The 13,988-nt window shown below is 44.9% G+C and overlaps 1 protein-coding gene across 2 annotated transcripts in view; it reads left to right on the forward strand.

Annotated features, from left to right (window-relative positions):
* TTLL11 (tubulin tyrosine ligase like 11) overlaps positions 1-13,988 on the forward strand; it is a gene marked incomplete at its 3' end in the record, with an annotated part of 247,285 nt that overhangs the window by 100,891 nt on the left and 132,406 nt on the right. For both annotated transcript variants that reach the window (XM_082843642.1, XM_082843641.1), the window contains 2 exons: positions 8,710-8,805; positions 9,552-9,667. In XM_082843642.1, coding sequence (XP_082699768.1) covers positions 8,710-8,805; positions 9,552-9,667 — 212 coding nt within the window. The remainder of the gene's footprint in view (positions 1-8,709; positions 8,806-9,551; positions 9,668-13,988) is intronic.

Below are 13,988 nucleotides of genomic sequence, written 5' to 3' on the forward strand. Positions count from 1 at the left end.
ATGCGGCGGCCATGGGGTGGAACCAGGGGCCCAACTGGAGGGCAGACAGGGAGGGAGCCACTGGTTTGGACAGATCACGTCTAGCAAATGGAACCACGGCCCTGTGGCCGTCTTCCACTGCCTGACCACGCTACGTGCTGCCAGGCCTGGGATCAGGAGAGGATCACAGGGCCGGAAGTAACCCTCCGGGAGGATCTCGTCCTCTTCCCAGCGGTGGGACCTCGGGCACGTTTCTTCACCACCCTGAGCCTGTTGCTTTCTCTGTGAATCCCCTACACTCACTTCCCTCCCTGCCTTCTTTGGAGGAGTGTGAAGTAATGAAGGCGAAGGTATAAAGCGTTAGATGTTTAAAATCTGTTTTATCGTATATTTCAGATTCATAGTGATTGAGACAGTAGTGTCTTTTTCTCCTTGGATTCCTCTCTCGCTTTCTTTAGTCTTATCACTTGTTAAAACACTTGGTAGTTTGGGTCTCAAGCACCTGAACTGACTTGGAACCCAAAGATGTAGGGACAACATATGGTCTGCCATTGCCTTGCTGTGTTAATTTATTTTAGTCACTTCTCTGTGCCTCAGTTTCCTCACCTGCCTCACAGAGTTGTTGTGTGACTCACACAAGATAAAGATGGTGAAGCGCTTTGTGAACTCTGATGTTCTGTGCATACATAATGAATTATTTCTTTGTCACGGGCGCCCGTTTTGCTTGTAGCCTGGGCCTGGCCCGTATTGCAGCATTCCCGGACATACACTCAAAGCCAAGAAAATTACATTTATCTTAAACATGTGACCGTGACCCCTTTCCAATCACAGCCGCAATAACTACTTGGGAAATCGTGATGGCCCAGAGCAGGGGCTGGCGCAGCCAGGCTGTGGGCAGGTTTCCTGGAATCTGTTGCCTAGGAACGTGGCTGCCCTGTCATTCTGGCCCGTCCCCCTGTCATTGCCCAGGCAGCCCCAGCAAGATATCCCCCTGTCAGTCTTCTTGAGGACAGCTCTGTGAGCCTGGCTTCAAGAGCCAGGTCCGTCTGGGTGTAGATGATTCATGTGGCAGAAATGCACGCACAGAGGAGAGGTTTCCAGCTCAGCTTTCATGGACATTCTTTCCCAATTTCATCGCTTGGTTTCTATCTTCCTCTAGCTCCGGGTCCACTTCTCTCCTTGGCCGCGATCCTTTCCCTTCAGTGTCGGGAGGAGGCACCTTCCCTAAAGGCTGAGGTGCTTCTCCTTTTCCTTCTTTGCGCTTTTGATCTCCTCCCTCCCCGTCAGCCCCAGACACCCCACGGGAAGGAGGCAAAGGAGCAGCCTGGGGCTCACGCTCCGGCTCGGGTTTCATTCTCGGATGTCCTGGGCTTGAGCTAACCCCAGCTCCTCCTTCCAGCAACTCTAGCTGGAGAGCTTGGCACGTTAACCTTTCTCTGCCTCAGTTTCCTTATCTGCAAAGAGAGATAATATTGTATTTGGACCGGCCTCACAGTTGTTGTGAGACTGAATGAGAGAAAGCTGTGTGGAATTCCAGCAGGTAGGAATCCCTTAATGAATGATGATATTATTACATTGTTTGTTATCTGTAACAACAATCGTTCTCAAGCTGGTCTGTGAAGAAATGCCTTGAACTTACGGGGAAACCATGAAATATTCACATCTCCAACTTAATGGAACGCCGGTATTCCAAGGACCACAGTTTGAGAAACAAGTCCTGGCAGTGGTTGCCTCCCAGCCCGGCCCCAGCCTCGCTTCCCCGTCCTCCCTGAGCCCCGCGAACGCACCGAACAAAATGATTCCCGTCTCCTGGACGTCATTGGTGTTTCCCCCAGTTCTGCCTGTTTGTTCTGTCTTGGCTGCCACGCTCTCTCCTCTTCTCCCTCCTTTTTGAGATTCAGTGCTGACAAGATGGTGCTCAAATCCCACCTTCTCTGTAAAGCCTTCCTTGACCACTTCTGACATTTAAGCTTTTTTCTTCTTCTAGCCGCATTTGCTGGTGACCCACTGAGACAAGCCCTGAGCTAGCTGTGGGCCATGTGGTTCTGGATAAGATTCAGTCTGTCCCCAAGAGGTGCACTGTGTAGTGGGGAGACTGCCACGTGGGAGTAATAAATGCTGTAAGGGGGCAGGTACAGGATGCAGGGAGAGCACAGAAAAGGGAGCAGTTAACTTTGCCAGTTAACCCAGTCAAGGAAGGCTTCCCAGAGAGGAGATGCTCAAGCTGGAGCTTAAGGCGTGGAGAGAATTTGCCAAGCAGAGAACAGTGAGTGACACCACACCCTCCTGGTGTCCCTCCTCTCTCAGCTGCGGCTCCTCAGCCCCTTCTTCTGCGCCTGCCAGTGATGGCGATCCCAGCTCCTCTCCTCGTGTCTACAATCGCTCTCTAAATGATCTCTTCTAGCCCCACGGCTTTAAGTACCAGCTATGTGCTGGTCACTCCTGTATTTGTATCTCCTGTCTTGACTTCTGCTTGAGTTCCACACTGGTCTATCCAACTGCCCACGTTACTTTTCTACTTGGATTTCTGGTGGGCATCTCACACTTGACATGTCCAAAATCAAACTCTTGATTTCCCTTCCAAACTTACTCTCCCACTGTCTTTCCTATTTCAGTAAAGGAATAGCATTCAGTTACTCAGACTAAACCCTGCCCCCCCCCGGCCCCCCAGTTTTTTAAATATTTCTTCTTTTCTCCTCCTTCCCACATTTAATCCATAAGCAACTCCTGCAGGTATACTTTAAAATGCATCCTAAATGTAACCACTTCTAACCAACTCCCCTGCTGCCATCCCAGTCTAGACAGCCATCACCTTGTACTTGGATCACTGCAGTAGCCTCCTAATTGGTGTTCCTTTTCCCACCCTTGCTGCTTGTAGCCTATTTTTCTCACTGTAGCCAAAGTCATTCTTTTAAAACATGTCAGATCAAATTACTTCCCTGTGTAAACTCTCCAGTGGCTTTCTCATTGCACTTAAAATCCTGGCTCCTTACCATGGCCTACAAGATGCTGCATGATATGTCCCCTGTCATTCTATCTGACCTCATCTCCTATCTCCCTCTTGCTCACTCCTTGCTGTTTATCAGAAGTGGCCTTTGTTCTTGCCATTCCTCCTGCCTGGAAGGCTCTTGCTCAGCTCTTCAAATAACTCATTTGCTCACTTCATTCAGTCCCTGTTCATACGTCACCTGCCAAGTCTTTTGCTTCTGGTCATGATGGAGTAACAAAGACTGGACTTAGCCTTCTTTAGAAAACAACTAGAATAACACACAAAATGCATGAAATAAGTGTTTTCAGATTTTGGACAACACTTAGTTATGCATTGTGATCCCCGAGGAAAGGGGGGAAAAAGCCAAGATGTGTCTACGGTTGCCTCAGCTTTCTGTCTGGAGGCAATCTCCAGAAGATGGGCAAGGTGGGGGGCACCTAAACAGAGCCTTGTGATATCCGTGAATTGAGGAAACGGAGATCAAAGTTCAGGAATGCCGAGGTGGTTAGGATTCTGTGGGCAGAATTCTGAACGGTAGGGACCCCACCAGGAAAAGAGCTCCAGGAACCTGCGTGGGATCCCTGTGCATCTTTGCCAAGTGCTGGGCCATTCATATGTGGAAGGTTAATCCACAAAGCTGCGCAAAGAATGACCAGGGAACTGAGAAGCTGAACTACTTACAGAGCTCACACAGAGCAGGGAGATGTTCAAGCTCCAAAGTCAGGGTGGAGAGTGCTTGGTGGTTATTGGACACATTCAATGGAGACTCCAGAGAAGTTCTGCCTTAATGGACTGAAGCTTCCCTGGAATGAAGGTTACTCTAGGCCCAACCTAGTAAAGCTTGAATAATAGGCCTTGAAGGTATCAAAATAATCTGCAAATAATTGACTGTCTAAAAACCTAGCCCTTTTTAAAAGAAGGCAAAATCCAGACACTGAGCATTAAATGTCCAGCTTCCAATAAAAACCCACTAGATATTCCACAAGGCAGGAAAAGGCAACCCACACCTAAAGAGAAAATCAATAGAAACAGACCCATAAATATTAGAAATAATGAAACTAGTAGGAAAAAGATGTTAAAACAGCTATTACAACTATGTACAAAAATTTAAAGGAAAATATGAGCTTAATGTAGAGAGAAATGGAGCTATTAAAAAAGAACCAAATGGAACTTCTAGGAACCAAGTGGAAGAAAATATCTGTAATGAAAATTTCACTGGACAGGATTAATAGCAGATTAGATTCTGTAGAAGAAATGATCGGTGAACTTGAAGACATAGCAATAGAACTTATTCAAAATGAAACAGAGAGAGCAAAGTGACAGGAAAAATAAATGACCAGACCCTGAGTTACCTATGGTACAATATCGATGGTCTAACATATGTGTAATTGGAGTTCCCTGAGCAGAAGAGACAAGGAAGATACAGGAGACTATTTGAAGAAATGGCCACACACACAAACATGTGCACACACACACCAAGGCTTATCATAATCAAATCAGTGATGATAAGAAAATCTTCAAAGCAGCTAGAGAGACAAATTATGTTTAGAGGAACAAAGAATAACCAACAAGTTCTCATCAGAAACTGTGCAAACCGGAAGAAAATGGGATGACAAATGTCACCTTCTTAGAAAGCCCTTCCCTGACCACCAGACTCTCCCCTCCATCCACTGTATCACACTCTATGTTCTTACGTTGTTTTAATTATTCACTTGCTTGTGGTCTCTCTCCTAGAATGTAAGCTCTAAGAGGGCAGGAGTTAAAACATACCTTGTCTTATTTGCTGTTTGATCCCCAGTGCCTAGAATAGTACCTAGGGTTTGGTAGGTGCTCAGTAAATATTTGATAAATAAAGTTGTCTTTTAAGTAGAAGAGCACAAAGAGAGCAGTAAAGCATCCTAGAGCTACCAATAGTTTAGCACAATTAGAGCCCAAGATGTGCAGCAGTGAGTGCGAGAAAATAAAGCTAGAGTCTGAGACAGACTCTGGTCATAGAGGAATTTGCAGGACATGTTCTGGAACTTGGACTTCCTTCTGTAAGCAGGGATTTTTAGGCAGATGAGTGCTAATATTTTATTTGCCTTTATAAAAATTACTCTGGCATCCCCTTGTGCCAGGTCAATTAGAGGGGCGAGTTTGAGAGCAGGGAAACTGATGGGGAAGGTATTAAAGTAGTCCAGGTGAAAGATGGTGCAGGCTTGATCTAGACTAGGAGCAACAAGGGATGGGCCAGATCTCGAAATCTCTTTAGAAGGTAGAATGTACAGAGTTGGTGAGCAGCTAGGTGTAAAGGAGGAAGGAGAAATGTTGGCTGACTGCTGCTGGCACAAAGTCCCTCACAGGCTACAGTTATGATGTTGTCCAGACTGCAGTCATGTCAAGGCTACTGGAGAAAGATCCCCTCCCCAGCTCACTCACATGGCTGTTGGCTGGGACATTAGTTCCTTGCCATCTCAGCCTCTCCATAGGACAGGTTACAACATGGCAGCTGGCTTCCCTCAGAGTGAGCAAATGAGAGAATAAGAGAATGCATCCCAAGATGCAAGCCACAGTCTTTTCATAACCTAATACTGGAAGTGATATGCCATCATTTCTGCCCTATTTTGTTTGTTAGAAACAAGTCACTAAGTGCAGCCCACACTCTAGAGAGAGGGGATTACATAAGGGTATGAATACCAGGAGATGGTATCATTGGGACCATCTTAGAAGCTGCTGACCACAGATAGTGAGTTTGGATATGTTTTGGATATGGAATTTGAGGAGTCTGGGACCTCCCAGCTGGGAATACTCTGGGTGCAGATGGATATGTAGTTCTGGGGCTCAGGAGGGAATCCCCTCTCATTGAAATGTAGTTTGGAGCCTTTGCACGAGTTTACAATTAATGGCTCAGGGCCTTTTCTCCCCAACTTGCTTTGGGAGCCTCTAGAGGTAAGGGATGAAGGACAGATATCTTTAGATCCCCAGGGCACCCCTCAAGTAGCAACACATAATTGCTGACTGAATTACTTGGAGGGGTGGAGAGTATCACATAATCGAAAAGTTCTCTTTCTCCATTTGACATTTCCTACTCTGCCACCAAACTGGAGAGAGGTTTTCCCATTTCTAAGCTGCAGGTTTCTAGTCTGCAAATTGGGTGCTAGACTAACTTAGTAGTTTTTAAAATATATATATATATATATATATATATATATATATATATATATATATATGTTTTTCCCCTGGGAACCCCAGGATGTAAAAAAAGGTAAAAGTTGGTATGAGCCAGCCTCCCCAGTGCTTCCCAAAAAAGGACCTCATTTTGAAAAACTCTGAACCAAATAAATTCCTGATTTTCCACCAGCTCTGACATTCTGGGATCTTATGATGATAGCACCCCTCCTCCTGGTTCTGTGATTCTGCTTCTTGAGATCCATTGGTGCTCCACATTTCCTTGAACTTGTGAAAAAATATAAAGATGACTTGCATTAAATACTTACTATGCGTCAGGTACTGTGCAAGACATTTTACATCACATTAAATTTATTTGCTCCTGTCTCCCCAACTAGAGTGTAAGCTCCATAAGGGCAGGGACTATGTCCAGTCCACTCCTTTATTTCCAGAAGCTAGAATAGTTTCTGGGACATAGGAGGCAGTCAGTATTTTACAAATGAATGAACTAAGGTAAGTACTATTCCTATTCCCATTTTATAGATGAGGAAACTGGGGCTTAGAACTGTCCAGCTAGTGTGAGAGACCAAGCTGGGATTGAAGCCCAAATCTGGCTCCAAAGCATTCCTGTACAAGACCCAACACGTTCAACTACCTGCACCAAAGTTTAGGTTCTGGAAAATATGATGCTACTGCTGTGTGCAGGTCCCTGTGGCTGATAAGGTTTTGCCACTCCCCTTCTCCAGCTTCCCTATAGCTGTGAATGCATAAAACCACTGTGCACTGAGCTGAGAAGAGTCCCCCAGGCTGAGAAAGTACAAGTCCAAACTTCTAATGTAGCGGAAAGTAAGCGTCTATGACTCAGGATGATGAACTGCAGCCCTCCATTCTCTGTAGCCTCATCAGCATCACGTGTCTCAGGCCAGGTCTGAAGTTAGACTGATGATGTCACCAGAGTCTCTTAAAGGCCTCATCACTCATATCCACTTGTCATATATTATTAAGCGGATCTATAATACATGTAACATTTTCTACTGCATTTCCATTCCTTTCTTCTTATGACCAGGGAAAGAAAAATAGAGTGAGGATGACTTTTCCCAACTTTTCATCCTTATTGCCCTTTACTGAAGACTAACCTCATCTTGAATTACGCCCCCGCCCCCCCGAAATGGTCATCCGGGCTCTGATTTCGTTAATAAGGATGAAGCTACAGTTTAATAATTATCATGTAACTAGTGCATATTCTGTATAGACAAGTAAATGGATTTTCCCTCATCTTTTCTTCTTGAATCCACAGAGGAGGAGATGCAGCTGTATCTTTTTTCTTTCCTTTATTCTCCACGTTAGTTTTGGGAACTTTGGGAGCTTTCTACCTTATCACCTCCTAGAGACATCATGAGAGTCCTCCCAAGAAGCTGGTGTCCTTAGAGTCCGTCTGAATCCAATTAGTACCTGCAGTCTCAAGGGCGGAGATGTTATCTCGATAAAGGGTTGTTTCAAGCAGCGGCAATGAGATGCCCAGGGTGGCTTACCCTGATCGTGGGGCCTGTGAGGAACTGAAAGAGGCCAGAAGACAAAGCCTCACCTGAGGCAGCAGCAGGCGGCTGGCCAGTGATGCTGGACTTAGCCTTGGGTGCAGGCTGGCCGCATGGGCGTGTGGGCTGTGCACTCAGCGTCCCACACTCCAAAGGCCTCCACGCTTGGTTTAATGCTCTGTTTCACCGTCATGAAATTGTTAATACTTTTTGAACAACAGACCCTGCATTTTCATCTTGCACCGGGTCCCACAAACTATGTAGCCAGTTCTGCTTGGGTGTGAAGTCCAGCTCTGTGATTTACTAGAGAGGCAGTCTCAGGAAATCCGCTGGCCTCTCCGAGACTCAGTTTCTGGTTCTGTGAAATGGAGAGCACGATCCCTTCTTCAAATACGCAGGCATGAGGATTAAACGTGATTCTGAATAATTGGTGCATTTTATCATAATTGGTGCCTGGTGGGCGCCTAATAAATATTCCCTTCCTCTTAGGAGGGTCTATCAGAATTACCCAGGGGATTTGTTATTTAAAATACATTTGCCTGCGTTCCACTCTGGAAGTTTCTGACTCATAGGTGTGGGCTGGGGGCGGGCAGTGGTTTTGAAAGGGGTCCTTAAGTGATGCTGATATATACCCGAGGTTAAGAAAGATAGCCTTGGGTTTTGTAGAGATCTAGCTAAGAAGCAACGTAATAGAGGAGAACAGAAGGAGAGGGAGAAATTGATGGACTACCACTGATCCTTAACATAATAAAAAACCTGTTAAAGAAGAAAGAGGTCATCATCTTACCACGCACTTCAGATGACACCGATGGTGCTGAAGTGAACCATGGGACCTCATCCCATTACCAAGGCCCCTATAAAATTTTCTGCTGTCCATTTGGCCTGACAAGTACATCCAGAGGAAGAGGGCCTGTGGACAAGAGAAGCCAGGGTCAAGGCCCAGGCTGGGGGTGGGGTTGGAATTCATTTTCACCTTGATTCCCCTAATACCATACTCGATTCCTGCAAAGACACTGCAGCTAAAGGGAGTAATTCTGAATTATGTTTATACTGCCCCAGATTTTAGGCTTTGACATTCTTCTCATGAAAAATCTGAAGCCTATACTACTTGAAGTAAATGCAAACCCCAGCATGAGAATCGAACACGAACAAGAAGTGAGTATTTTGAGTATCTCGTTGAATATATTACCATCCAACCGAATGTTCCCACTCTCCTGTTGCTCCCTTGGCTAAATGAGATTCGACATTCTCAGATTTGCCCAGCAAAGTTCTGTTCAGGCCTACATGATTTCAGTTTTGTTGAGCTCTGAACATCCTCTATTAATATAAGCTCCACCCGACCTATGGTAACTTCCCAGCATGCCATTCTCCACTTCTTACGATCTGCACATGTAGAAGTAGCTGAGCCTTTCCATCAGTTTTGACATGAACTAATTAGTTAGCCTCAGGAGATGAACTAATTGAAATTCTACGAATATGATTTAGCCATGTCGACATGCTTGAATCACTAAGATAAACAGTACATTTAACAGTGGTTATCTTTTTCTCCCTCCCCGTTGCCCCCACCACTTAAGAATGCATAAAAAAGACTGGAAAGAAATACACCAACGATTAATACTGGGTTTTGTGGGGACTATATGGATTCTTTTAATTTTCTTCCTCTCTGCCGTCTTTCCGGTTTTTCTACAACGAGCGCGCATCATTTTGATAATGAGAAACACATAGTGCTGTCGCCCCCCTTCATGTATTTTGTTGATTTGGAAAAGGAAACTGACATTTTTCAGGTAGACTAAAGGGGGCCTTTAGAGAATTCTAACAGTACAACCACTGGGGCTTGTGCTGGTGGTCACTTGGTGCTGAATCACTCTCTCCACCGTAACATGGAATCCTTACCCTTCAAGCTCTCTCCAGGGGTGTTTGAGAATGTCCCCAGCCCTGTCGATGAAGAAGTGAAAGTGGCTGTCATCAGAGACACACTGCGTCTCATGGACCCATTTAAGAAGAAAAGAGAGAGCCAGTAAGTATTTTTTATATCATTTATTTCTATCAACTCTGCTTCCTGCGTCCTAAGCAGGTAAGTTAAGTTCTTAAAACATGTTAACATTGGGAGTGAGGTTTATACCTTAAGCAGTCTAATAAATCATAGTTTCATCTATGAGTATCAGCCTCCAGATATAGTGACTCGAAGTCAGGTGATGGAGACCTACAACATGAATCCAACACTTGGGGTTCAGTGGATGAATTTCTAGCCGACGGTTATCTGAGTCTGGAAAGTCTTCGCTAAAAACCCACTCTCCCCCAGTGATAGCATCTCCCCTCACTCACCATTGCCCACCTGGTGCTTCTCTGTGAAATCCTCAAGCACAGGGAGAGAGTACAAAATGCCGGAGGAGAGGGCCACAGGTAACTTGGACGTGGTAAGGGTCGCTTCCTTTTAATTTTCTTCATGATGTTTGCATTCTTGCAGTATAAGCTTTTTGTTTCAAAACCTGCAGAACCAATTATTGAACTTGTGGCAGTTCTGTAATATTTACAACAGTTATAATTCTTCTCCATCCTACCCACCCAGTGGATGTTACACTGGGATATTGATGGGAGTATGTGCCCTGCCCCTCCCTCCATGGAATCACCCCTGAAATGAATGACATTTCACTTGGGTATTTTGTTTGCATTGTTTTGTTACCAGATTCCTGGCTTTCACAAAGTAAGTGTTGAGTGAATATCATTGTGCCTCTTTTAGGCAGAAAAATCAAAGACAAGCAATCCCAACAGCGCTCCTGGTACCCCCGACATATCAGATTGACTCAAACGCTCCCAGACAAGTAAAGCACTTGTCAGCTATGGTTCGCGAATGTGAGGAACGCTGACTTCCCTAAGCAAGTGGTGTTTTGCAGGTTCCTCTACTGCAGCCCCTCACCAGCTGGGCTCAAGCCCACATATTGTTCGAATCACCCTGCAGTAGCGCTTCTCCCCTTGGCCGCACATTAGAACCATCTGGAGAGCTTTCATAAATACCAGTGCAAGCACCCACACATCTAGAGATGCTTTTAATTAGCCTGGGCTGCAGGCCTGGCCACAGAAATAGTTGAGGTTCCCTAGGTGATTCTACCATGCGGCCAAGGTTGAGGCCACCGCCCTACAGGAAACGTCACTCGAAAGGAGCATTTGGCATATTCTGAGTCAGGCTGGATGGTGCCTGCCCGGCCCAGTTCTCTTCCAGCGCCTTCTTCGCTGTGTGAGGCACAGATCCATTGCCAGCAAGACTCGGTGAGAACGCTCACCTGTCATTCACGTGGGCCGATCCTGCCTCCACCGACTAGGGCTTCAAAGTGGTGGCATGTCAGGTCTGCAGAATCCTCCGAGCAGCCCATGGCAGCTGGGTAATGGGTCTACGCATACACGCATGCAGCTGCTGTTTTTAGCCATCCCCAAGGAAAAGCAGTGGAATCATTGCAGTTTGGTCAGGTTCGTTGTGATATAACTCATTTCTCAAAAATCTACTCTCTAATGGTTATTGATCTCACCAGTAGAGGTTAGGTCGTGAGAGACCGTATGGCACTGCGGGGAGATTTTGGTGGCTTTCCACGCCAGTGTGGCCCAGGGGCATACTTTTAATGATGACCTTGACACATGAGCCTTCTGATTCCTTTGGTGGGAACAAGTTCAAAGGCCATTGTGTGGCCTGAGCTTTCTTAACCTCTGCCACCAAAACCAGGAAGAGAGGTAAGGGTACTACTGTATTTTTCACACTAGATGGCCTCAACACATGATTAACTTTCTTTATCTGGTTCTGGTTGTTTTTCTTCACCAACACCTGGCATTCGGTATGATCCATATGAGCTGCAGATCTAAAATTTAAAAGCAATTTAAATGGACCCAGGACCATTGGGAAGGATGGGAAAGGCATTGGACGACTTATCAAGTCATAAGTAGCAGCACCTCATTTTTAATTTAAAAAGCATCGACTTTGTTTGTTTTTTATTGGTAATCAGGAACAGTTAGAGCTTCAAGAACCTGACTTCAATTTTAATAGAAAAACGCTTCCACCTCATCCTTTCCTTACCTACAATAGGAGGGTGTACGTTAATAGCTAAATGTCATTTACTGATATTTTTCCTTAATTATACCATTTTTTTTAAAAAAAAAAACCCAGCAATGATTGTCCATGAAAGAATTTTGTAATCTGTAAAGTGAATTTTTATGTAAAGAATTATTATTATCATTTTAATAGCTTTACCATACAAAAAGGCTGAAATTATTCTCAACTCTTTTATGTAGAAATGTTTCAGTCTAACTTGGAAAAGTACCATATTTGTGCCCACAGATAATACACAGTGTTGTAGTGCTGAATTGTGTGTTCCAGTCTGGGTCCAGGTCACTCCAACTGCAGGAAGTGATGTCACATGGACTTCTAGGCTGGCAGTTAACTTTAGAAGCTGGAGTTTCTTGTGTTTGAATAGGATCCAACGTAAACAGTTATAAACAAATGGTATCCTAGCCTTCCCCTTCAACTCCTTAGCAAAAGAGGGTCTGTTGTGTCCTTCATCAGTTCTTTCCTGAGTACGCTTTGTCGGCAAGACTGTTGAAGTGGGCTTTCACTTTTCCTGCACAGACTAAAGAAAAAAGGTCGATAGATGTCCTGAACTCCTCATATCTCTGAACTGCTCGGGGAAGGTGCAGAGGGGGGCCTTGGAAGGGCACCAGACACGTGTGTCCGTGTGTCATGCATCTTCACACCCCCGGAAGGGCAGGTAGGCTGGGGTCAGTTCTTTGGTGGGACTGAAAGCAGTCCTCATGCCTTCCATGGTGAGAGGAACTCGCAACCCTGCTGAGACCCATCTTGCCATAGTTGATAGGACTTTCTCTTGAGCTGAAGAGACTGAGATTCAAATCCTGACCTTGCGGACGTACAGAGCTATTCTGAGCCCCAGTATCCTTTTCTATAAAATGGAAATAATGACATTTAAATGAAACAATGTGAAAGACTTTTACTATATAGTAGGGACTTAATAACGCTTGGTTTACTGCTCAACAATAAAATTATCTACTAGAATCTGAACAAACAAAAGGTAATAATGCTTGGTTGCCATGATCTTTTCTGGTATACTTAAAGCAGACTTTCGAGTTTAAAACCAATGACATATCCTAAAACCAAAGCTGTTAGATCACTGTGGACTAGACTTGACAGTGGAGCTGGCTGCCAGTGGAAAGTTTTGTTTCCAAGTAGCATGATGTCACCGGCCCAGGCAAATTTATTTGTTGGGTTAAGAGAAAATACATTTGGCCCCTGAAGGAATAAAATAGCTGTCATATGAGAGCTGTTTTGAACTCTGATGACTTTTTGTAATATCTGGTGACTCTATTGATTTACATACTAGGGTTCTTTGGAGGCACTGCAGGGACAGGGGAAGGGGGAGGCTAAAAGGGGAGGATTCTAGAACCATCATCTATCTCTACACACGCATATGGAGGTGAAATTCACACAGTATAAAATTAGCCATATAAAAGTGGCATCTAGTACATTCATAATGTTGTGCAACCATCACCGCTTTCTAGCTCCAAAATGTTTTGTTACCCCAAAAGGAAACCCTGTATCCATTAAGCAATCATTCCCCATCCCCGCCTCCACCAGCCTGCTTTCTGTCTCTGGATTTCCATATCCTGGATTCTTCATGTAAATGGAGTTTTTTGTGTCTGTCTTCTTTCACTTACCATGTTTTTGAGGTTCACCCATGGGATAGTAGCATGTATCAATAGTTTGTTCCTTTTTAATGGCCAACTAATATTCCATTCTATGGATATACCACATTTTATTATCCATTTGTCACTTGATGGACATTTGGGTGGAAGTCATTTCTTTTTCAACCAGAGGGGAGCTGGGATGACCTATGTTATGTTTTGGCATTCTAGAGATTTCCTTTGAGAGGAAAGGATCTTTTCTGCTACAAGAAGTTTCTAAAACCTCTGGTTTAATCCAACCCCCTCATTTTATTGATAGAAGCACAGACTGTTAGTATTGGAAGGGACCTTAGAAACCATCATGCCAGTCAGCTCTCTGGTTCAAGAACGTCCCTCCCAAGCATCCCAGGCAGAGGAGAAGCGTGTGTCCTGACAAGGCACTGGACTTGGCATCGGCCAGGTCTGGGTTGAAGTCCTTCATCTCTGATCATTGCACTATGAGCTTGGCCAAGTCACTTTATTCTCTGATCTCATCTTTGAAATGGGGATCAAGGGATCTCCTTGGCTGGACTGTCACGGGCATCATGTGAAATGACACATATGAGAGACCCTCAGGACATCTGAGAGGACTAGACAAATGCTAGTTCTTAGGGTCACCA

This window comes from Leucopleurus acutus (assembly GCF_964270905.1).
Source record: "Leucopleurus acutus genome assembly, chromosome: 7".
NCBI lineage: Eukaryota > Metazoa > Chordata > Mammalia > Artiodactyla > Delphinidae > Leucopleurus > Leucopleurus acutus.